General features: G+C 39.6%; 3 protein-coding genes across 8 annotated transcripts in view; 2 read left to right on the top strand and 1 right to left on the bottom strand.

Moving 5' to 3' along the window:
• Window positions 1-5,838, top strand: part of ptpdc1 (protein tyrosine phosphatase domain containing 1) — a 25,484-nt gene extending 19,646 nt beyond the window's left edge. For both annotated transcript variants that reach the window (XM_022245547.2, XM_022245545.2), the window contains exons 12-13: window positions 4-93; window positions 1,259-5,838. In XM_022245547.2, the coding sequence (XP_022101239.2) occupies window positions 4-93; window positions 1,259-1,948 (780 nt within the window). In that variant the 3' untranslated portion in view covers window positions 1,949-5,838. The remainder of the gene's footprint in view (window positions 1-3; window positions 94-1,258) is intronic.
• On the bottom strand, window positions 4,914-25,129 carry LOC110984912 (acylamino-acid-releasing enzyme-like). 2 transcript variants are annotated; one of them, XM_087136367.1, is made up of 22 exons: window positions 25,039-25,129; window positions 21,884-22,143; window positions 20,022-20,112; window positions 18,876-18,951; window positions 18,130-18,290; window positions 17,271-17,408; window positions 16,654-16,745; window positions 15,180-15,220; window positions 14,646-14,767; window positions 13,821-13,878; window positions 13,228-13,337; window positions 12,878-13,018; window positions 11,781-11,919; window positions 11,395-11,478; window positions 10,699-10,779; window positions 10,220-10,308; window positions 9,506-9,616; window positions 9,034-9,082; window positions 8,892-8,922; window positions 8,459-8,564; window positions 7,309-7,415; window positions 4,914-6,660 (listed from the first exon to the last, which is right to left on the bottom strand). In XM_087136367.1, the coding sequence occupies exons 1-22, from the start codon at window positions 25,060-25,062 to the stop codon at window positions 6,561-6,563; spliced, it is 2,211 nt and encodes a 736-aa protein (XP_086992493.1). In that variant the 5' UTR covers window positions 25,063-25,129; the 3' UTR covers window positions 4,914-6,560. The 2 variants fall into 2 exon arrangements, with proteins under 2 accessions (XP_086992493.1, XP_086992494.1); XM_087136368.1 differs by lacking the exon at window positions 14,646-14,767 and adding an exon at window positions 14,437-14,558.
• Window positions 25,091-25,244, top strand: part of tsr1 (TSR1 ribosome maturation factor) — a 33,270-nt gene continuing 33,116 nt past the window's right edge. For 2 of the 4 annotated variants that reach the window (XM_087136366.1, XM_087136365.1), the window contains exon 1: window positions 25,091-25,244. In XM_087136366.1, coding sequence (XP_086992492.1) covers window positions 25,130-25,244 — 115 coding nt within the window. In that variant the 5' untranslated portion in view covers window positions 25,091-25,129. The other 2 variants (XM_022243668.2, XM_022243667.2) reach the window with 1 other exon arrangement.

Genomic DNA, 25,244 nt, shown 5'->3' with positions numbered 1-25,244 from the left:
CAGAAGCCTATTTTAAGCAAAGCAGACATCCAGAGGTTGAGTGCAGAATTTAATGAGGAGGACCCTGCAGTGGCATTCAAGAATTTGAGCAGAGTAAGAAAGTTGCATTGGGTTGTGGGTACCACAACCACTTCTTTTTAGTAGAAAGAGCATTGCTAAAATTCTGTAGTATTCACAAATGAAATTTGCTTTAATTCAGAACTTTAATCCTCAAGTAAGATTTTTTGCTTTAATTCAGAACTTTAATCCTCAAGTAAGATTTTTTGCTTTAATTCAGAACTTTAATCCTCAAGTAAGATTTTTTGCTTTAATTCAGAACTTTAATCCTCAAGTAAGATTTTTTGCTTTAATTCAGAACTTTAATCCTCAAGTAAGATTTTTTGCTTTAATTCAGAACTTTAATCCTCAAGTAAGATTTTTTGCTTTAATTCAGAACTTTAATCCTCAAGTAAGATTTTTTGCTTTAATTCAGAACTTTAATCCTCAAGTAAGATTTTTTGCTTTAATTCAGAACTTTAATCCTCAAGTAAGATTTTTTGCTTTAATTCAGAACTTTAATCCTCAAGTAAGATTTTTTGCTTTAATTCAGAACTTTAATCCTCAAGTAAGATTTTTTGCTTTAATTCAGAACTTTAATCCTCAAGTAAGATTTTTTGCTTTAATTCAGAACTTTAATCCTCAAGTAAGATTTTTTGCTTTAATTCAGAACTTTAATCCTCAAGTAAGATTTTTTGCTTTAATTCAGAACTTTAATCCTCAAGTAAGATTTTTTGCTTTAATTCAGAACTTTATTACTCAACAAAGACTTTTGACTTATTTATTCGGTGTGCTGGAATTTTCCAGGGTGCATGCACTCAATAATACATGTACTTGTGGAAGTCAGTAGCTAGGAACCGTATCCATTATCCATAGACACACATTATTGCCAGCCGGAGCTAAGACTTTTAGATTCAACCATATTCTAAAAGTTTTATAAGATGATGGCATATAAAATGGCATTTTCAGATTTAGTCCCATTCAGTTTTTAACTAAATCTTGTCTACAAATAATAGCATATTAAATGCCTCTAACAAAAATACCATTTCTGTTTTGGATTGTAAGCATTGGTGTGTATCTTGTTAAACTGTGTAAATGTAAACAAAACCAAATAAACAGTCATGTTTTGTACTCTCTCATAATCTCATTTTACTAGAAGGCGTCTCAGTTAAATTACATGTAGGTTGAGCTTTTGTTATTGCATTTGTAATTTCTCCCTTAGGGTGTGAAGCACACAATGGACTGTATTCTGAAGACAGTCACCAGACTACCGCTCCAACAACCCCACCTTGAAAACTTGGAAGATTCCATCCTGGTCCGGTTCATCAAAGGAGTCACACACATCTCAGCTGTGCATCTCTTGAGTGAGGATCAGCCCACTGAGGAACTGGGGGATGATAGTGACGATGAAGACAACATGCCCCTTGCCCACCTCTTGGTAATGTTGCGAGCATATGTCCAGTTCTTACGGTTGTCAGGTGCCGATGATACCCTCTCTCTCAGCTCACAAGACTCTAGCCGCCTGTCCCTTAATGATTTTCGATCCACAAGCTTTGTGTTAAGAGAAACAATGACAGGAGCTCGAGCTCCTCCTTACAGAATCCAGACAGCTCCCCCGGCAGAGGCAACCGGGGGTACCTCTCCTAGAGACACAAAGGGGCGTGAAGTAGGAGAGACATCGGCATGTTCAGAAGGAATAGCAAAAGCTCAGGAATTGGGTATCACCCCTAGGACAAGCCCCCGTAATCAAGCCGAAAGTCACACTGTCCCGTCCACATCTGCCAAGCTCCCCGGTGAAAGGTTGCCGAGGAGAAAGCTGAAAACCATGGATAAGCCACTGAGCAAAAAGGCTGAGAACAGTGAAGCTCTTGCCACATTACCAAGGAAGAATGCCCTGCCACCAATATTCTGAGGATCAGATTGTGTAGACTGGTGAGATAGCTGCAATACTAAGGTTTATGTACATGTAATGTTAAAGGTTGTGAAGCACCTTATGAAAGAACATTTGTACAGAATCACTCCAGTAGGTATTATGTGTTTTGAAAACTGAAGTCTAAACTTAGTTTTGTGATAAAAATAAGGATAAAACTTTTAAACTCTCGTGTGTGAGTACTATTTGATTACTACTGCCGAATGCAATGTTAAAGTCAAGATGTTTTCTCTCGTTTATTGACTTGGAGAAGGAGATGGGATATACAGGTAGGTTGTACTAATCATAAAGTGAGACAGTAACAATGTGCTGTTGGAAATTTTCTTTGTGCTTAATTTGAGATGCATACCAGGTGTGCTAATTTCACCTACTTGAAATAGTTTAAAAAGTGTGTTTACATGTAATCCTTTTGTTCTGTGGGACGTGTCATGCACTGTTGGACAGTGGGGACACGTCATGCATTGTTGGACAGCATTGCCTAGTTTGGGAAGCATGCCTGTCTGTAGTCATAGATATGTGGGTTTATCTGGGCTGAGTTAGGTTAATCTGGGCTGGCTTGGGTTGCTGTGGGCTGGTTTGGGTTGATGTGGGCTGGCTTGCGTTGATGTGAGCTGGCTTGCATTGACATGGGCTGGCTTGCATTGATATGGGCTGGCTTGCGTTGATGTGGGCTGGCTTGAGTTGATGTGGGCTGGCTTGCATTGATGTGGGCTGGCTGGGGTAGATGTGGGCTGGCTGGGGTAGATGTGGGCTGGCTCGTGTTGATGTGGGCTGGCTTGTGTTGATGTGGGTTTGCTTGGGTTGATGTGGGCTGGCTTGCATTGATGTGGGCTAGCTGGGGTAGATGTGGGCTGCATGGCTCACGTTGATGTGGGCTGGCTTGTGTTAATGTGGGTTGGCTTGGGTTGATGTGGGCTGGCTTGGGTCAGGGGGCATCCTTGTAATCACTCGTCAACAGGGCCTTGGGCTACGTGTACTTTGGAATTTCTGTACCAATGGTTCTCTTTATTATTTTTTAATTGAATTTATTACATGAGGCATATCTTGCGCAGCACAGCAAGAATAATTTATTTCCAGCAGAGATTACCAATAGCTGGCTGCCCAAATAGCAGTTTTACCCTCCTTGCTTGTTTTTTTTTTTTTTTTTGATAACAGGTTTTGAGATTTTGACTACACACAGACACTCAGGAATGTGGAGGCATTTTATGCGTTTCCCATTGTTGAAGTTCTGTCATTTGAGAGATAAAAATGATGTACATTCCTGCTTGGACTATGACAAGAGTCATTGTCATACCTCTGTCTTGAATACTGTTTCTTCATTGGCCTGGGATGATCATGTGATAGGGCAACATGCATGTAACTGCACGTCACACTTACCATACATCACATCAGTCAGCGTTGTATGCTATTGTGTGCATGCATCCACGTACCCCGCAGGGACCGCTAATGTTCAAAGATTCCTTTGTCACCCTTAATTTGCCTCAGAAAAAACAAGTGATAAACATCGAGACAGAGATGACAAAACAATTGTCTGCTGTGACATGACATGACAGGATGTGACATTTTGAACACCCTTTGGTATGCATAACACCTAACCAAGGCATCATATCTCACATCACAGCAGTCAACCATTGTTAAATGTATGCCGTGATTGGATAGAAAATAACTAGTACTGTATTCCTCCAAGCACATGATGCAACCTTACAAAAATGTCTAAATCACGAGAACCACTTTTGAGTAGAGAATCTTACAGAGTAGGAATCAATACAAATCCTCACATTGTCCATTAATTGTCCATGTTCAACAAGATGCCAAATCAAGTGATACATCAGCTTCAACTGTTCAAAAACTTAAAAGAGTTCTGTGATGTTTTATTTTGCAGTATTCATATATGTGTATACCTAAATATAGACTTAAAAAGAGACAGAAATATCTTATCTATCTTCAGTCTTATTGGTAACTACATGTAAATGGATTTTTTGTGTGTTGTACTTTTAAAGAAGTAACAGCTATAAATTCCATACAATTTTAATATTGATTTTCTTCTGTTATATTTAAATAACTACTCTTTAACACCAGTGATTTGTTTAAAGGATTTGAGTAAAGATTTGTGTAGGTAGTTGCTTGAAAACATTGAAAAAATAGTGCAAATTACACACACAAATGATCATTAATTTAAATACAGCAGTGAGAGAAGTGTGCTTCATAAATTTGCCAGGGACACACGTGTACTTTTATAGAAATTCTTATAACAAATTTGAAGGGGAAATGTCATTAGTTTGGCCCTCAGTTTTTCAGAGGAGGCAGTGTACTTTATACCATGCTATCATTAATGAATATAGCATGTTACGTAGGTTGCATAATTGATTGAGCAGTCCAAGTTAAAGCTACATGTGTATGTCAAAAGTATGTCACATATACAAACTGACATGCTGTCAACAATGATGCAGATACATTGTAGCAGTGCATACTCAAGATCAGAAAAATATCTTTTTCCTTCTCTTTTTTTTTCTTTTCTTTTGTATCAACTGATTTCCTCTTCACTGTCATGTTTAACGACATGTCGAAACAGTCATGTGCAGCTTTAAATTTCATCCATATTTTACGTTTTAAATAACACTTATGAGAACAGGCAATTTTTTTTTTAATTTAGTTCTGAGCCAGGTTTCATTCCTAAATTGTTGAAGAGGCATTGTTTTAACTTTCCAGACTAGCACCCAGTTTACAGAAAACTGCGTATGTACATGTGGTAAAGTAAACCATTTCTGAACTAATGCCACCAGTGATACAAATTTCTCTTTTCCGTACTAGAAAGGAGACTCTCTTTACAGCTCCTACATGTATTCCCCTCAAATACGTTGGAGTCCCATCACACGGGCTGTTCTTTAAGAAGGTTATGGGGTCCATTAATATAACACTATAAGGTAAATAATGAACAGTTGAGGCATTGTGCTTGGAACCTTGGTGATCTGCCAAACTTCAAAAGTGGGCTTTTTATTTCGCAGTTTATTGTATTTAGCTTTTATTCTCTGTACCACAGCACCAGGACAAATTGACACCTTGTGTTATGATGAGAAAGCCTGCACTGCATCTATGAGAACAGATTTGGGAGGGATAGTCTAAATTATAACTTAAAGAGGAAGAAAAATGGCAAGCTTTTCTAAGTTACACTAAGTCTATGCTCAATGGAAGGACTTTGTACGTTCCAATATAACGGCCAACGGGATTTCAGGCAGAATGGTTTGGTTTATCAAAAACAGATCATTTGAATTAAAAAGTAACCGCAGTTTCAACTGCACTAATTACAATTACATGTATTTACTTAGAGTAAAGTCCTGTTTTCAAGGCTGTCTGCTTCTCAATTGCATTTAAACAGTGTTTAAAATCACCTTTTACCCAAAATGTGACCTAACTGAATTGTAAAAAATTGAAATCATCCACCAACTGAAATTTGTTTGAACTAGAGTATGCCTCCCTTTACAACCCAAGTTGTCTTTTACATGGTCTTTAATAGTCTATCCTGAAAAATATATATCTGTACAACACATGAGTCACTGTGGATTGAACATAGCATTGTAAAAAAGAATATTTTAATGCAGTCTTACCGTTTATTTATATTTTTGCACAGGGAGAATACATTGTATGGTATCAAACAATATTGGCTTGTGTATATTAAACAGAGATACTGCCTTCATTGAAGGCAGGATTGAAAGGATATTCCCCAAAAGGGCAACAGTGTATCAGTGCTAAAAAGGTGCGTGCATGTAACAGTTTTTGAACTATTTACTGGACAGGAAACAGCAAGCAAACCGAAACTGTTCATCTGTCTGGGACAAATAGAAAATAACATTACAACAAACAGAGAAAAGCAAGGACTTCTATTTTCATTGTTTCACTGAGTGAATCTGCTGCCCTCCCTCAAATGTGGCCTTGAGTGAATACAAAACAAAATGTAGGCACAGTGTTTTGGGATTACACACTTATTTATCTAATATCGCGGCTAACACAGTTCCAACATGAACCCATTTTTGCATAGTTTTACCATTTTGCGTGTAGTCTCATGTTATAGTGCTCCATGCTTTAACCCTTGACGACGGGAATTTTTTTCCGAATGCCGACTCCAAGAATTCCAGCCTCTCTTGGCCACGAAGGCCACCTGCCAAACTGCAAGTTCTCAGTTTGTGGCCCTGCGTGCTCTGCATGCTTTGGTTTACACAGTGAAAAGGCTCATTGTTCGTTGGCATGCGGCTCTACTCACACTCACACATTCCCGTTGCCTCTTTTCAAAGTGGGGACTATTGTGAAAATGGTGATTATGATGCAAATTCGGTCTTTTCATTTCTGGGCTACACACAAAGTCCAACACCATATATACAAGAGCCAGGGTCTGCCTTCTTTCACCGTGTTCGCTCGAGCGTGGGCCTAGAATAATAGCTGAAAAGCGGGCTGAGGATCTCAATTTTTATGGCGGCTCTTACCGTCTCCCGGCGCGAAGGGGTTAATGTAACCAGCTTCACTGTAAAGTAACAAAACCAAATGATCGGTCCAAACATGGACGCCTTTAATGCTGTTCACACAAAGGTGGTTCACATCTTTAAAGGAATGAGCTGAACCACTTGTACATATTCATGAAGCAATCAGCCTCAGCATCAACTTTGGCCAGACCATGGCAGTTTTCACCATACACAAGCATTCTGAAATAAAGGGGGGAAAATGAAGAGCATGAAACACCTCACCCAGTACATCTACCAATGTTCCCTAAATCCCAACAGTAGAAGCTATTTAATATTCAGTGACCTAAACTTCTTGATTTAACCACTCGTTAATTCCATATCTATCTAAGCAAATCATGGCACCACGCACATTGTTTATGGAGTAGATGAACAGACAAAGCCCTAATAAATGCCCCAAAATATGAGACAAAACATGGAGCCAGCCCTCGCTGCTGGATTGGTTCAATAACAACTAAAAATGTACATGGCATATGTAGTGACCACTTTGCCATTTGATGAAGAATTTATGGTTATTCTATGTGAATCTAAGCCTCTCTGTTTCACATTACAATCTATAGCAGCTGACCAAATGCTTGCTTACTGCATTGGTGGCTAATCTCGGGAAAACCATGTAATTACATGGTACTTAAATGTCATTTGATCAGATCCTATTCGGGCCGAGATTAGAAATGACTTGCACACCTATGAAAGCAATTAAGTCACTGCAGCCATTTCTCATATACGTGTGTTACCGTTACTTTTACTTTACAAAGTAAGGTTTTTGTTTTTATATTTTTCACTCTGAGCAGTCTGGGTCCAAGCCTCTCCCATGCGATAATGCATACTTACTTTGTCTTGGTTCCACGCGCCTTGAGAGCCCTGTAGAATTCCTGTCCTTGTTTGGGAGGTACCCGCAAATCCACAGCACCTATCATGACTAAGGTCGGGGTGGTTACCTGAGGCAAGGGAAATCCAAAATTATGAGCATTAACTGTAGCATATCTATCTTCTTTGAGGAATTTGTAAAGGGATTTGTGGACCAAAGTGATAAGAAAACAAATCTCTGCTTCTGTATACAAGGAATGAAGTAGATGCAGCAAATGGCCTTATTAGTACTAAAATGCCAGGCAAATTTTCCCACATGGTGGCTTCACAGTTTGGATTTCAGCTTCAGGTTTTGTACTCTCATCTAGGGTCATGAATGGCAAGGAGCTTTCTTCTTCAAAGAAAAAAAATAATTAAGGAAAAAAGAAAAAGAAAAGGGGATAAACTCGCTGGTATGAAATGCTAGGAAATAACTCCTATCTACTGTTGGATCTATCAGACTTGTCAGCTGTTACTGATGGCTGCTTTGTCCCCTTAAAAGAGCCATACCCCTTTCTTGAGATGCCCGTGTCTAGAGTTGTATTCTTACCCATAGTAGTAACCAGAAACCTATCAACGGTGGAAAAGTATGTAGGGTAATGTGAAAATTAATTTCACTGGGAGTGTTCAAAAATCTACTGACAAGCCAATTCAGCAGAGCTGTTAAACACTTGCAATTACCTAGTGCAGCTTGTTTTGGACTTGGCAAAAAAAAGGTCCCACACCAACACGACATATAATTTATATTGCTCAAGACTGGTCAAAAGCTGATTTTGTTCTGAACAAACTGACAGACTTCAGCCATTTTGTTACATAATTAAGCCAACGTCATATTCTGTCAGTGGCTAGCAGGGACAGTTATTATTGTCACTGACTCGTCTATCTCAGAGGTTATGCATCCTCGGAGGACAATAGTTTTGTATCACTGGGCAGGCTGGAGTAAATCTGTTGTGTATTCTTTGTAACTAAATTAAACTAACAAAAAAAGGCCTCTGAGATACCAGCAATGCATACTGGTAGTCTCTTTACCCGTTTAAAACTTGGCAAGGAGAAGCAGTATAAATGGGGCATTATCTTGCTCACGGACACATACCAAACTACACACAAACAAAATTCAAAATGCTACTTGCTGTACCTTGTGGGCATGAATGATGGGAGATTTACTCAGCATGGCACTGTACATCTCCGGAGATGGCAATTTGTCAAACTCAAAGGGCCCAACACCAGCCTCACAGTGATTCCTGGAAAGTATTAATGATGTCACACATTGTTTAGATGTGCACTTCCCTGTAGCAGTGGTACCCATGAGCACCATAGGAAAGCATATTCATAAATAAAGCATGGCTTACAGACAATAGAGGTCAATTCAAATCTGTCAATTTATTGGTGCACTGTCAATCCAGTTTTCTGTGAAAGACATTTTCTTTGAAATATTCAATCCCTACCTTATTCATGTCATGTTCATATTTATCAATAAACAGTAACCATGACAAAAATGTTATTATTACTATATTTAAAGAACATTTATCAAAGGCCTTTTAATACAAAAATCCTAATTTTGGACTTACCAATCAGGAATGTCAGTGCTTCCAAGCATAGCTGTAGAAAAACAAAATTAAAAATCCCAAAATTAGTACAGAAAAACTATAAATCTCTTTCTCAGCAAAATCCAAGCAAGTTATCTGAAGCAATGAATTCAGGGGAACTCACATGCAATGTTTACAACTGGGTTCCTTGTCACACAAGCCTTGTAGAAGTCCTGAAAATATAAACAAGGGGTTCTCTTTAAAATAAGAAAACAATCGTCTTGCCAACAAGATGCTGTTAGAGTGAATGTAATTACAAGTATGGAAAGGGGAACAATTATTTAAGAAGATTTGCTTTAAATAATGTACAGGGAACCAATCGTTTTCTTTCTTTTTTTTCAGATAACAGGTACTCCGTAAAGGTTTACATAAAATATCTTGAAATCAACAGAAGGCATTTCAGGGTTATATTGTCGGTTTCACCATGAAGTGCAAATCATGGATAGTTGCCGCACCACGAACTGACATATTGTGTGTACAAAGTCTAAGGACTGTACGTCACTTTGTGGTGCACCAAAACTATCCTATGTGTCACCGACGATATGATCATTTTCTCAAAGCTATATTCCTTGATGGTATGAAGAAAACACACCTACCGGAAACTGACCGATGAGATGTGTGACTAGGAAACCTCCGTGTGAACCCCCGGACAAGACGACCCTATCCCGATCAGCCTTCCCAGAATCCAACACTGTCAGCACAGCATGCTGGGAAATGCAAAGTATCATGGGAGTTACAAATCAGAAAGCTTCCTCACAATGACGGTGGTGTCAACATTAAAATTTTGGTTCATTCCAAATGTGTCATAATTACTGATTTGAGTACTCTACATCATGTTGCTATTCTTGATGAATTTTCTGAAATTTTTCGTATTTCTTTCACAATTGCTTGATAATTACTCAACATATAGAATTAATGCACAAATCGACAAAGATTTTCTTCACTGGAAAAAGTATAACTCATTTCTCTCACAGCAACACCTCTTCAATACAGCCAAAAATGTTTTATAACATTTGGATAAAATATTTATATTTTACATTACACATATGGGCATATGCACAAAATCATTTCAAAACAATATTATTACCTGGGAAATTGGTATGAACTAAGGAAGTATTTTAACTTCATGTAAATTGTCATTAAGAGCTGCATGAATGCTGTCTGATAGGTGCATTTCTAATGACAAGGCTTGAGAGGCACTTTTAAACTACTAAAAGCAAAATAAAGGTCAGTGTCTGTGAAAAAAACCTTATTGATCTTTGCAGCAAAGACCATGTGTGCCACTGATCATGATAACTGAAATGTGTTACCTGCACATCATCCACATCCTGTCGACCCACATTGCCTGGTAGTGATAAGATGCTGGCTTGACCAAAGCCTAAAGAGCCTCGGAAATTGACTACAAAAAGGCAAGCAGAAGACAGAAACTTGTCCAGTTGTAATCAATGTGTTGCAAGTCATCATTTGATCACAACGACGTCACAATCACGAATCAATGACAAATCATCATGTATCAAAATGAGCCACAAGCTACTCAGAGTAACAAAGACATTGCTTCATCACAATTCTCTTCTTGTGATTAACTTCAGAAAAATTATTAATTGCATCCCAATTTTTCCCAAATGTTCTTTCTTAAAACATGCCTATGAATTTTGATAACAACATTGATAATGTCTTCATCCAGGTTGATTTCAGAAGATGTTTCACTCCCCTAGCTTGCTCTAACTTGGGATATTCTGCACAAAGTATATCATCCAAAGATTTCTTTATGTGTAGATTTCTTGATTACCCAAGAGCACCGCGAATCCCAACTTGCAAAATGCCACCATTGACAGCAGATACTCAGCTACTATTACGCTGTGTGGACCACCTAAAAGAGACACAACATCAGAGACTTATATTTATCTATGCATTCCATACAAAAATATAAATCCCACTTCATATCAGAACTCATGTAAATATCGTCTTCCATGTATTCGACACCCCACATCCCCAAGATTGTGAAAGGGTGGAGTAGTATAATTAGCGCAGCAATTCCTTCCTCACCTTTCACCTCAGCACCAGTCCCTAACTGGTTACATTGGTTTCCCCAAAGTATTTCTATGGGGTTCCCAGTGTAGCAGGACTCAAGTCCAGGACTCAGATTCAAGTCAGACTGGAGTCACATTTTTCATGAATTGGACTCAACTTGAGGCTTGTGACTCAGGACCCAGTCTCAAGGCTTGTAACTTGGGACTCGGACTCAACGTTGGTGACTCAACTACAATACTGGTGTTTCCCCCACCTCTAAAACCGGGAATGCCTCACATAAATTCTCACTGGGTTTCTTCAGTTTGCCAACCATAGTGCCATGGGTGTTTTCAAGAAATCTAAATTTCATAGCCATTCATTTTACAATGGTCACAGCTGGGTTCACCAACCTTGTTGGTAATGGAAACTGGGATCAATTTTGACCGTGTACACAATGTCCAAGATATTGACTTACCATGCGGCAGAACAATAAGCGGTGGCAGGTTACCATTGGATGTCTGGCCTGGCGTTAGAAGAATAGCCTCATAGTCAATAACACCTGCACAATCCATCATAATAGAGCAGAAATAAACAATGATATTAATTTGGCTTTGCATCATAGATGTAAATTTTGTTAGGTTACTCAGACGTATACACAGTTGCCTGTTCACTGGGCATCCATTCAGAAAATATCATTGTGACATCAACAAACTTACACAATAGATTTGAGGTATAAATCTCAGCACTCAAGGGGCATGCTTGACACCATAAAAAAATGTTTTCCCATCATTCAAAAAAACTCAGTCACCTTTAATTCACTTCGAAATCAATGCTATAAATTCAAATCACTGTCTGACTCACCATGAGCAGACTCTGTGTCTGTCTTTGCCTTGAGTTGCAGAATTTCCCAGGACAAGTTCTCAACGTAGGCCATACTAGCATCCAATAAGATCCAGGCCATGCTAAGCTCCTGCCCCTCAGATGGTAGCTCACCTATCACCTTCACACAAAAATCAACTTGTGTAACATGCATGACATGATGGAGGGACATACACGACGACTTGCAGATCAAAACTTACAGACTAGACTGGTACCACAGGGGCCTGTCAATGAATTCCCTACACCACATTTTTCCTTGTAATTGAATTTGAATGTGATGACTGAAGTTCCACTTGTATTTTAGCAAAAGGTTTGCAACAATGAACTCTACATGATAATCTATAGATAACCATTTAAGGACTAAAACTGTGCTCATAAGTATGAAAATGCACAAATGCCTGAGCACATGTACCGACATGGCCTTTAGTTGCCATGGAAGTAACACTGTGATTGCTAAGGACGTAATTCGTATTGATATAGTGAACTGGTTGCTATGGATACAATACTTGGTTGCCATCTGCACAATATTTTTGTTAATACATGTATGTCTATAGTAATGTGATTGCAATGTGCTTTAGTTATTATGGGTACAGTGGATATACTTTGGGTGCCAAGGGTGTTGTAGTAGAAATTCTTGGCTGTGGTATGGTTTGAGCAGAGGAAATGAAACAATAAGAACTATCAGAAATGGTACACATAGAGGATGTGTGTACAGCTTGGACAATTGGGTGGTTACATCACAGCTTGATGTGGTTATTTTATGCCACACACCATAAGCAATGTGCACTTCACATCAATATGCGTGTACATACAAAGGTTTGTGAAATAACTGTACCAATCGGTGATATAACCAACTACTTTTTCCGAGCCATTTATGTATTTCGCATCCACACCATTTCTAATGGTCCACGGTGGAAATAGTGATTAAACAAATTCTACGAATAAGGCATTATATAATACCATTTGCCAGATGCCATTGCCTAATGACAACTTAAATAAAGTCAAAGTCAAGAATAATTTTTTGAGCTCCAAAACATATCTTTTGGTAGGCTATCCGCATAGAAAGTTTGTTCACCTACCAGTTCAGGTCTTCTATTAGGAGCAGAGCGTGCGGCTAGTATGACATCACCTACAATATCGAGAATTGTCCATGCCCCAAACTTGGGATCAGAGGTCAACCTGGTCACCGAACACTTGTCTGTGTTTATTACAAGAATTTCCTGTTCAAAAAAAGAAACAAGTGCATTATCCAGGAATGGCAGAAGTGCATCCAAACATAAGAAAATAGGTTCATCATGTAAGCTTTGGTACAAATGAGGCAATCATTTTTGTTCAGCAGGGTAACTGGAACACAATGTTGATGACCAGATCAACATAGTATCATAACAAAGGGCAAAGGTCAAGGGACAATACCAATAAATATTGTTACCTTTTTACTTCCCCAAAATGAGGCCAACACAAGACGTTTATTGTCACTCATCCAGCACTTATCAACTGGGTTATCACCAAAGACGTAGACACCAGGGAATGGGGAGCCAGCTAAACACAAAATGAAGATGAACTCATTAGCAGTAATTCAAACATATTTCAACTAAATAATTACACTGGACATTTTTCTGAATATTATGAAAACAACTTTTAAAACTGTCTTTCTTACAAAGCTGCAATAATCAGAGTGCAGCACGGATTCCAGAGAGCCAGAGTCGGTAAATATCCTTAACAACGACTGGTTACTCTTATGAAAACAACATCCGAGAAAAGACCCTTTGCAATGACATATGTACATCTACACAAATGAACAGCACGGTTTGAGTGTCAGATTCATTGATTACATTTTTCAGAAACAAAAGATGGAATTAAACGACGATTCTAACAATTTGAATCCTATGCTTTTTTGTGTCCGTGTTCTGAAGCAACACCCTTTCAACATTGCAATAATTATATGTGAATATATCCAACCATGTTAACATGCATATGTTTCACTGCCTCAGTGGCTTTTGGAGGATCTACCAAGAATTGTACCTGTAGGCTTTTGCACGGTGTCTACAACCACTGTAGTCTTCTTAGATACCCAATCGTACTGTTAGGAAAACAAAGGTTATGTAGGAAAAGTATTTAACTCAGTACTGCTAAACAAGTTGACTCTTCTAGAAGTTACATGATGAGAACAAATAAATATTCAGAAGATGGATTTCATTAAATGTTTGATACATTTCCACTTTTGGTCTCTACAAATTATAGACAATGTTGCCAGAGCAAATGAATTGAGCAGTTATGTCAAAGGCCCCTTGCAACAACACACTTTGCATTGTAGACAGGAATGATAGAGAGTCATCAGACTATTGCAGAAGTGCAGGTTAAGTTCAAAAAGCTTGCCTCAAATCATACATTAAAGCATAGTCTGGGGAATTCAAATGTGAAAACAGAAACATATTAGAAGTCAGGATACTGGACATTATGCAAATTTAAATTGCAATGAAACAAATCAGTAATCTCTATACAAAATGCCTGATTCACAAACATTCTTTAAATGAGTTGAAGACAGAGAGAAGCGTGAAGAAACTGTGCATCATCAGAAGAAAGAGTGTCCCCGGTTGATCTTGTAACCTTTGTTCCTAGGTCTGCCATAGGGCCTTACCATGACAATTTGACTACAGTGATGGTGTGGGCCCCCTGCCTCATTGCACAGGTACACTAACTTGCTTTTATCCTGGCTAAATCGAGGGCACCATATACTCTTGTCTGTCTTGCTCAGTACCTCTAGTGACAACAAAATGCAAACATGCACAACACACAAAAAGAAGGCAGCTTAGTATGATTCCAAGATGTCTGTCAATGAAACCTTACCACAGCAATTTGGCCGCAATGCCTGTGTGGTCCCCCGACTTCATTGCACAGGTACACCAACTTGGTTTGATCTGGACTAAAACGTGGGCACCACAATGACAAGTCTGTCCCACTCAGGACTTCTGTTTACAAAATGCCAATTTAAAGAAGGCAAACTGAGAGCAAGAAACTTGATGTGGTACTAGTGTAACTAGGGAAAACTGTCTGAAGGGGCAGTGGGGGGGGGAATGTGTACATTTCAAATGGAGAGGGGAGCCACCCTGGAGGTCACAGATTGTCACTGGGGGAAGGTGGAACATTCAACATCAATCCAACTGGGACATGCTCATTGGTTCAGGGCAGCATTTTATATTTCCTAAGTTTTGTACTGACTTTGTCAAGCTAACACATGATCATTAGGGATGAAGATATACTCCATCTGGTTTTGGTTCAAATTAATGAACGAGACAAGTACAAAAATAGCCCATAATCAGGCAATAATAAAAGAATTATGTGCACAATCTCTTTAACTCTTTAGAAGAATGATGAACTCACCGCATCTATCACCTTCAAGCTGGACGTAGTACAAGGCACTCCTGGAATAATGTAACAACAGAACATTTGAAATGCTTATGTGTAAGGTTGGACCGCTAATTATGACTGTTGACATTTACAGAAGGTTCATCCAATGTCACTTCACATACCTCCCATGCAACCCAACTCAAATTTGTCTGAAAAAGTGTCCAATAATAACTTTTCACACCAAATGTCAGCATAATGCATAAATCTTCAATGCCGTATTCCTTCCTGAGGTCAGGCATTACCAAACATTAACCCTAACACTCCTCAGTCCTCCAACAGATGAAGGATTGAGGAGTGTTAGGGTTAAATTAAAAATTCAAATGAACTGGAGGCTCATTTGAATACCTTTTTATCTATTGTGTGGTAATGCCTGACCTTAGGAAGGAGTACGGCAAAGTTGGCAGGTCTGTCATTGGTGTTTCTGTTGTGGACTCTCAAATTTAAGGTGTCGTGCCTGACTGCAACTTAACTGCTTGTTCTGAATGTACTTTTTAACCCTAATGTTCCCCATCCCATCAATTTACAACATCAGAGTTTGATGAAATTTGGTGGGTTCCACTCTCTGTACATATGAAACTTACTACATAAAGTGTTGGGTTATGACGGGATGAGTACTGTACAGATGCAGTAACAGTGTTGGGTTTGGACTGAGTGGGTATGGTTGGTAATGCCCAGTACTTGCTGGGTGTTTGATAAATGGTGCTCCTGGTATGTGTGTGCCTGTAAACAATGGGGGTCATTTGGTCATGTACCTGTACTTCAGGAGTAGAATAACTTACTCTACTTAGAGTGTTTGGTGACCTTGCTTTTTTAAGAGTAGCGAAAGATAAAACAAAGAAATCTGAGCCCCCCTCCAAAAAACAAATACAATTTTGAATAGCCCTGCAGTTATTGGATCTTGAAGGGATGAGTACACTGTGTCCCTATTCCTTTTACACAGTATATGACCAAGTATCCCCACTCAGCCAAAACCCAACAGTTTACAGCCTGTTTGTGTTTGTTGGGCTGAGTACCAATACAATAAGTGGACTGATGGAATCTTGCAGGTTGAGTACCTATGCCCCACCCAGCAGAGAAAGGGTACTTCAAGGGGCTATTGTTTACTTAATCTAATGAAAGCAGGAAGCTGAAACTCTGTGTGTTGAAGCTATTCCAGCCCATACATTCAGAGTCAATTGTGGATTAGTTTAACCCACAAAATCCAAGTTTTATTTGACACTTCCTAGTTTTATGGGGTCTATTTTCAAATACAGCAGAGGAAGATTACAACTATTTTTTCCCCAAAATATTTACAAACTTCACTTCACATCATTAGAGCTTTGTAGGAATGGTAGGGGGCTAAACCATAGTCACAGGACAAAACTTACCTCGGTGATCCTAAGTCTGGTTACCACACATATGCTGGGTCATAACTGATGACTGCAGCTAGACCAAGAGTCATTCTTACCTCCTATTGTAGCAGTATCGTACGCCAAGTCTGTACGGCTCGTGAAACCAACCAACAAACACGATGCCCAAGTCATCTGGAGCCCATACCGCCTGGTTATGAAAAAGTGGTGATGCAGAAAAATTTTTAGGTGGTCAGGCAAACAGATAACACACATTTCAAAACAGGCAACGCAGAATTAAAATACTATAACCAACAAAATGACAAAAACAGATACCAACCATGGTGAGAGAGGGCCATTTGTAGATCAACCATCAGAAGGATTGTTAAATAGCATTCTTGGGCTAGAGATAGTGATGACACTGAACTACCAGTGAAGTTACCTGTGTTCCTTCTCTCATGCTGAGAAGTGTTTTTGATATCACTGAGAATACTGCCCCCGGGGATTCAGTCACTTCAAAACATGACATAAAGTTTTAAGCAATATGCCAGACTCAAAAGGAGGAGATCGGTAGTTCAGTACCTTTCTTAAGATTTTGAGCAAATTTGTTGCTTCCATTGACAAAAATGCATAAATGAAAAATGATCCACTTTACCTTAAAGTCAGACTTCTCGATGTGATTTTAATGACAGGAATGAAACCCATTTTCCAAAAAGGAATAGCCACACATGCTTACATGTCCAGCCGAGACTTCATTAGGCACAGAATCGAGTACGCTGATAGTCTGGCTCTCAAGGTCTAGGACACAGACTACAGGATGATGTTTGGATGTGAGTGTTTCACCCCATTCCTCATACAGCACGTTCTGATCTCCCTACAATGCAAAACCCAAATTAATGAACAAGGTTTCATTGAAACAATGCAATTAGCCCTCTGTTCTAAGAGAAAGAAGTTGTCTTGATGACTAGCACAGAGCTCCCTAGACAGGATGGCTTTGCCACTTACTACACTTACAGTTTGGTCAATATATTGCTCTGGATGCAGTCTACTGATTAAGAGTATTAAAACAGAAGTGGTACATTCTGCTTGCAAGGTTATCAGTAACGCATGAGAGGACAAAAAAAAACAATTGTTACAATAAAGTATCTTGCTCAAGGGAGTGGGCAATGGGGCACTGTAACCCCTCGCCAGAACTTTTCAGTTTTAAATTTGGTAGACAGGCACTACACCCACATGACTGCATGCCTATCAGAGAGGAATCCAAGATGAAACAAATTTGGAGTAAGGATAAGAAGTCAAGAGTACGCCTCATCCAGTGATACCGTTTCCTGTACTGATACAGACTCTAGACACAAAAATTACCTCGGTGATGAAAAGTTTTGTACCCATCCAGATGAAAATTGGGAAGTCATATTCCTTGCCATACCCACACAAGCCACTTCGCATATATAACATCCCAAACACAAGCTCCCATGAGACCACTTCTCCTCTGTTTAAGCTCAGAGCACCTTAATTCATTCGTATGCCTCTTTGAAATAATGGCTTTATCAGGTGTCAAAATAAAGTCAGTGCTTTACATGCGAAAATATCTTTACCTTGACTGGCTCATCTTTTCCAGAAGCGCTGTCTTCAGTCTCTCCATTTTTAGTTTTCTGGGATTTTGGTTCAAAGTATGAAATGGCCTTTGGTTTTTTCTTCTCTGCAATGTACACCAGACGTGTCTCTGATGATGACCAGGCCAAGCTACCGAACAGCTCTTTAAGAAACAAAACAAACCTCACCTAGGTGACTCGGACAATTGTAAGCATGTTAAATTCCTTCCACATGGTTCTGTTCAAAGAGAAGGTTCCTGAACTTTCTGAAATCACCAAACAGAGGAACAGAATTACAGACCTTCGTTAGGTTTACAATGACAACCACTTTGAATGGGCAGCCAAACTTGCAGAAAGTTCAACCATGGTTGGCACGAACTTGTTACCAAAAATCACTTCATTAGTGACAAGGATGATAGTATTGTCATCCATTATTTAGTTATAGTATTCATTACATACCTGTTACCTAGCAGCATCTGGCTTTTTAACACTTAGTGAATTACTCGTAAGGTTCTTACTAACAGCAATCAATAGTCAGTGACTGTAAGGTAATAAAGACAAGTCCGCTGTGGCTCAGCTATGGTCAAAAATCATCAAAATACTCTCATGCCTGAAGTCATATTTTGACACATTAGAGATGTAACATAAACATTCTCTTTTCCAGCATACAGTGTAAATCAACACTCATTTCTTCCTATAAAATGAAGACCAACAAATCAATCAATCAACCAACCCAACAAGTCACGTACCATCTTCATACACTTTTCCATGCTTCTCCTGTGCTGTCAGATCTAGGTTGAGAATTTTATGGCTTGCATCCCATATCTGACCGAAGAAAAACACACATACATGTACCCCCGTATGAAAAGCGTTTAAACCTCTGTAACTACATTTCAAGAACATGCTAATGAGCAATATTCAATTCTACCACACATGGCCTATTTCAATGCCTTCATCAAACCTTGCATTCTATTTGCCTGACACATACATGTAATTTGGAACTCCTGTTCAACAAAAACATCTGCGATATCAGAGTTTACTCAGAGAGGTGCCTTAGAGTTTAGGGGACCTGTCTGTACATACATTTACCTATGTACCTCTGTGCCTCGAAATGTGCAATTGTGTTGCAAGTTTGACATCTACAGCTGCAATACATAGGTATTGCACAAGTTTGCAATCTACAAGCTGCCCCTTCAAGTTGCACCACAGTGTAGCAGATTTTGAGATTTGGCACCAAAAGGAAGTTTAACCCTAACTGCCCAAAACCTGCCATGCTCCAACAGCAGGTTTTGTGAGGTTTTGGCAGGTTTGGTACCGTACCTGAGGAACTTCTTGTTGAATTTTGTGAGACTTGGGATGAAAGGCCCAGGGGGATGGTGTTGGATTCTGTGTGAGTTGGGACACACACATATCACTGTGTGCAGTGTCTGGCTTGCTGTACCAATTGTTGGACTATGCTTGATTTTGTCAGGTTTGGTACTGTTCAATGCAAGTCATCCTATACTGCATAGACCCATCCATACCATATCACTCAAACTCCAACAGACTCATTCTGTTGGAGTTTATCAGGTTTGGTACACTAACCTGCATGTACAAGTACATAGACAAGTACATGAACCTGTTGGATTTTGTGGGGTTCAGTATGCTTTCTAGTGCAGGAGCCTGGGGGTTAGGGTTAAAGTTCTAAAATAGTGTTAACTGATACACTGTAGAGCATTACTTTCAAATACTGACAGAAATTGTGCACAGAAGTTCAGAAATAATGGACATATGGATTTCAATAATCACAATTTTGGGGTGAAGAATACCGATTAGAATAAAACCACTTTTAAAAATGGGTCAAGCCAAAACTGGCCACTGCTGGCTGATGATTGGTCAATCCTCTAACCACTGACCTCTGCATATTGCTTCTCCTCTCCTTTCTTGTTTTTCACCTCCCTGATGACTGCCCGCTTGGTCCCTGTGGGACTCACGCTGCTCAATAGCCTGAGAGAACACAGAACAGAGTACCATTGCTATCAGCTGTATACTACAGCTCATGATGAGATGCTGGTTTTTTTCTGCTACCACTGACCAACAAACCATGTAGAATTGTAGTTTACTGGCATGTACATACATCTACAGCACTGTTACAACCCACATAGAAACAGAAATGAAAAGCCAATCAGACAGCACTCAACCTCTGCTCATCCCCTCAATACAAAAAGTCTTTGTGTAATATCTCCAAGCGATTTACACAGTTAACAAAATTTTGAATTTTATCTTAAGATCTTATTAGTGTACTTCCTCTGTCACTGAGCTTCAGTATAGCACCACAACTAACTTGGGATCAGCAGTACTGAATGGTTGATAGTCTGGTTGGTAGAAGTACTTGGGGAACTTACCGACCAGTGGGCAGTGGAATATTTTTCTAAAATTTAACAGCCCAAATTTTTTTTATCCTTAAAGGAATCCTCATTACCCCCTCAAGAGGGGGAGGCAGCTTTGTTTTTCTAAAATGTTTGTGCTTTCAGTTTAAAAAGTAAACAAATCTGCAACGTGTCTTGGGGGAGAAGGGGAAAGAAAACGGAACTCCCATGCTGGATTTGCCATTGCCAGGTGGAGATAGGCAGATTATGAAGACGAGAGACTATGTTCAGTTGAGTATTAGTATATGTACATCTTCAATACATGCACTGTGCAGTGCATATGTACATGCACTGCACAGCGCATGTATTGAAGATGGGCTACTTTCACCGGTTTCCTTCCCCTACTCAGAAAAACAGATTTGGAAGCAATTTGAAAGGCAAACCACAGCAAGAGTTAATCAAAGAAGTAAAATGTGTTTTACCCATATAAACTGTTATTTCAGTCATTTGGAAAAGTTTAAGACCACCTGGAATTTGATTGGTATTTCTGCCACTGGGCCTGCATAACATTGTCTCATTGAATGATTACTTAACATGATTTTACAGTGGTGCATAACATCAGTGTAGTGCTATATACCCATTTGAATGAAATTTTTGCAAAGGCAGGTCTTGTATGATACATGTAGTTTGTAAGGCAGCATGGATAAAAACACCAACCTATGTAATCAGAAATAAGGGAGGGCACACTGAATATTGGACTAATAACATTTCAAATCATGGAAATGTGGTCAAATAGCTGTTTAACCAAGATACTCAGGTTACACATTGAAAATAAACATACATGTAAGTTGCCATGATGGATTGGTTTAAGTTTAGTTTTTCTTTAGGTTACTGCATTTCATATGGATGGTCCTAAACTTTTGCAAATGACTGTAGTTTCCATTGGGTCGTACGGATCACAGACAGTGTGCAAGATGTCAAGATGCACACAGTCAAACAAACAAACAAAAAACGGTTTGAGATATTGTTTGACAAAACCTGAAACAAAATGGTGTCCAAAACTCTCACAATTTTCATAAACCGGTACTTCAATTCGATGTATTGATTTGTTGTCAGTTTTGTTGACCATTAGGGTTATACCTTCATCATAGTGAGAATTGGGCCAAATATATGCTACTATAAAAAGGTACAGAGATATCATCGTACACTGTATGTTTGTCATGCCGGCCTACGTGTTTATACAGTCAGTTAGCAAAGTTGGATGTGATCCAACTCTACCAACCGTCTCTGCCCATGTTGACATCAGGCATGATATTCAATGTATATCATCAAGGACAGTTCCACAATGCTGCCTGCATCTGTTTACGTCAACAATGAAACCTGGCTTTAGGTGTGACACAAACACTCACTCTGCCTTGATCTCTGCCGTGTGTCCCAAGTTGATGACTCTGCCCAGGGTATTCTCTTCCCCAGGAAGTACCAAATGTACAGACTTGAATTTCACTTTCTCTGACCTCTCCAGATCCCGCTGGGTCCAGTCAATAAAGACGGACAGAGCACCCTCTTTGGTCCGCAGCAAGCTAGCCTTTGCAGGAGTAGGCACTGCTGCAATGTCTCTGTAGATGCTAGTTGCTTCATCGAGACTCGGGTACAAAGAACGCGCTGAAGGCTAAGATAAACAGCACAGCAATCGATTACGATCAGCATTTGGTAACAACCGTAAAAAGCTATACACCACCAGATGACAGGAAATGAAGTCTTCCTAACCCTTTTTCTGACCTATTTGCGGTACATTCTATCAAGGAGGTTCAGCAAACAATACTTACATGTATTTAGAACATGTATCTTCATCGGTACGATTCCTGCTGTCTGCTGTAATGTATGCACATTTGCATGCTTCACTGTTTTTGTACAAAAGTATGTATACTATACCTACTGACATACATGTAGGTATGGCCCTCTCTCAGCCCTCTCATTGCAAACCATTCATATTGGTGGCCAAACTGTGCAGAAATATCACCATTTGCTTGCATCAGATTTTATTCCAAAATGTATATTTTTTTCCATTTAGTTGAAACAATCATCTTTTCTTTTTAAAGTATCAGTTGAAGTTACAAATGTTTGGTGTTTTGATACTTACGTGAAAGTTTCTATACTCAGCGATTATTTTTACTTTTCACCTGTCAGGCAGCCATAGTTTCACCAACCATTCCACAATAGACAAAAATATGGCAATGAAATAAAGAGAGCAGAGTCTCTACACATACACCACAATACTGGAAGCTATATACAAATTCATTTTCTTTACACTTTGACATGTATGATTTACCAACCATCTCCACAACTGAAGGATCCAGGAGTCATTTTGGAAATTTTGTCAATTTTGGTAGTACATGTACATGTTGTACGTCTATGCCTTAAATTAAATGTGGTATACCTTAAAGCCTGTTCATACTTCAAGCAAGTGACATACGCAAGGTGAATTTGACTTCACAAAACCTCTTCAGCAACTTTCGCTGAGTTGAAATATGTTCAACTTTTGTGAATTTGCATATTCGACATAAAACAATTGTGCCGAGTACATTGTGTGAGCCTACCCCTAGAAGTTAACTGTGAGGCTCATCATCTGCCTCTCTGAGCAATAAGGCATACGGACGACACAGTCAAGAATCCATGAACCAGGGAAAGATTTCCCAATCCTGCTTCCACTCATCTTCCTTAAAACAGCTTGATAACCACCCAAAAGTTTACATCTGATGAAGACATACTAATTTAGGAGTGAAAAAATTTCAAGGGTTGTTTGTAAGTTGGCCTAATGACATTAAACATTTTTTCTCATAGCCCATAAGCCTACCAATGCTTAAGATGGTAGCTTAGATACAGATCTCTTTCCTGAAGCAGCCTTACAGTGCTGACATCATCACATGACCAAGTACCCCACATACACATATGAGCATGTACCCCTACTGTGTTCATTCCATGCTCAACCTCTCTTTAGGAGAGGCGGAGTGCATGACAAACGCTGTGACAATCCTCACACATCTGCATTCTCTTGTGGCCATATGACATGTGATGTATCAAAATATTAATAATGAGCTCGCGAGCAGACATACGATGCTTAAAAACCGTCTCCAAGTATAATCCAATGGGAAATATTCCACATTTTTATTTCAAAATGAGTTGATTTGTGTTGTTCGAAATTACCAACCTATTTGCGTTATTTGGACAGTCAGTTAAGGCCTGTATGGATGAATTCCTCCATCTTGCCGATATTGGGGGTGGGGGAGGGAATGGGGCAAGGTGGAGGTGCAAGACTTGCCAGGCCAAAAAAATTGAAAAGTGAGGTGGGGGATAACACCATGAGACACTGTAAGAGGTCAATGTTCGTGACATTGATGTATATCTGCAGTATCTGTTGTACGCTTATGCAGCATATCTTATGTACATCAGAAGGGCCTATCTGTGGCTTTTTATTGCAACAAAAACTTTGGGGCTGTTTGGTGAAAGTTCATTCGATTTCTGCTGGTGATCTGGAGTGCCAAAAAAACTTCGGAGAAAGGGCGTCAATGATTTGGTACTGTCAATCACACTCCAAAAGCTGCTCCCATTGGTTGTCCCAAGCTCCCACTCCCCGATCATAGGGTTTCAAGAATGGAAGGTGACAAAATCAGTCTTTGTGGTTAATCACGCTGGTACCTCGGAAGCTAATAGCCGATTAAGATTCCAGATTACAAGCAGCAAATAAGACATCAAAGGAAATGTGCCTCCATAAAAGTACGACGCTCGTCGGTTACTCATCACTTGTTCCAAGACATCACTGATATCAAATCTAGTCCTGTACGGTTTTTAACACCATGCCTGTTCAAATTCGAAAACGGAAAAATTCTGGGAAGCCTGTGCCACCGTCTCCCTGCATAACGTGTAGAGAGGACGTTAAATCTCGGCAGCATGCAGTGTAAAAGTGTCATTTACCAAATGCTAAATGTAAAAGTGGACAAAATAAAAATTTTCAACAAGTTAATCACGCTCCTGGGGTTGGGTCCGAGTTGACTCAGGGTGGGTCCGAGTTGGTCATGGGTCCCAGTTAGTATTGGGTCCGAGTTGGTTGTGGGTCCGGGTTAGTATTGGGGCCGAGTTGACGTGGGTCCAAATTGGTCGTGGGTCCGAGTTGGCATGGGTCCGAGTTGGCATGGGTCCGAGTTGGTTTGGGTCCGAGTTGACTCGAAACCGTAGTACATGAACCATAGAGCAAGGATGAACATGATGAACCAGAACTAGTAGAAGTAGGCCCTAGGCTAGCCCCACTAGTGTGGCACGGACTATCACTCCCCATCTATCCTTAGCCACACGTCCGTATACGCAATTTCGTGTCCGCGTATTGAACACTAGTGCCAGTAGTGGGGCTAGCCCTAGGCTAGAAAGAATGTGTTCCTTACAGTAACTCCACGAATTACTTCTTTTAACATTTGGACATGGTTGGGCCACCATGTCCAAATGTTAAAAGAGGTGGCTCAGACTAGCAGTAGCACAAACTATGGAGGAAGGAAAACATACATGCACAAACCTCGACAATCGTGGACGCTGCCATGTTGGGAAACTATAATTTTCGCCACTTGGTGGCGCAACTCAAGAGAACACGTGCGTGATTGAGCAAGATGGCTGCAAATAGTGGACAGGAAACACACAGATCGGGACCATTTAAACAGCAAAATAAAGCCCATAAAACCGGACGACATCGCAGCAAAGGACAGATAGAGACACAAGGGAAAG

This window comes from Acanthaster planci, linkage group LG04 (genome assembly GCF_054643075.1).
Source record: "Acanthaster planci isolate LZ-2023a linkage group LG04, COTS_SCS, whole genome shotgun sequence".
Taxonomy (NCBI): domain Eukaryota; kingdom Metazoa; phylum Echinodermata; class Asteroidea; order Valvatida; family Acanthasteridae; genus Acanthaster; species Acanthaster planci.
This window is presented reverse-complemented; position numbering and strand designations above follow the sequence as displayed.

Excerpts from the sequence above, each read along its gene's own strand:
- LOC110984912 (XM_087136367.1), bottom strand. The coding sequence starts at position 25,062 with ATGGCAGCGTCCACGATTGTCGAG. Across the intron at positions 17,409-18,129 it reads GAAAAGATGAGCCAGTCAAG|GGAGATCAGAACGTGCTGTA; the intron begins GTAAAGATATTT and ends TTTGCATTGTAG. Across the intron at positions 8,923-9,033 it reads CCCAGTTGTAAACATTGCAT|CTATGCTTGGAAGCACTGAC; the intron begins GTGAGTTCCCCT and ends GTTTTTCTACAG.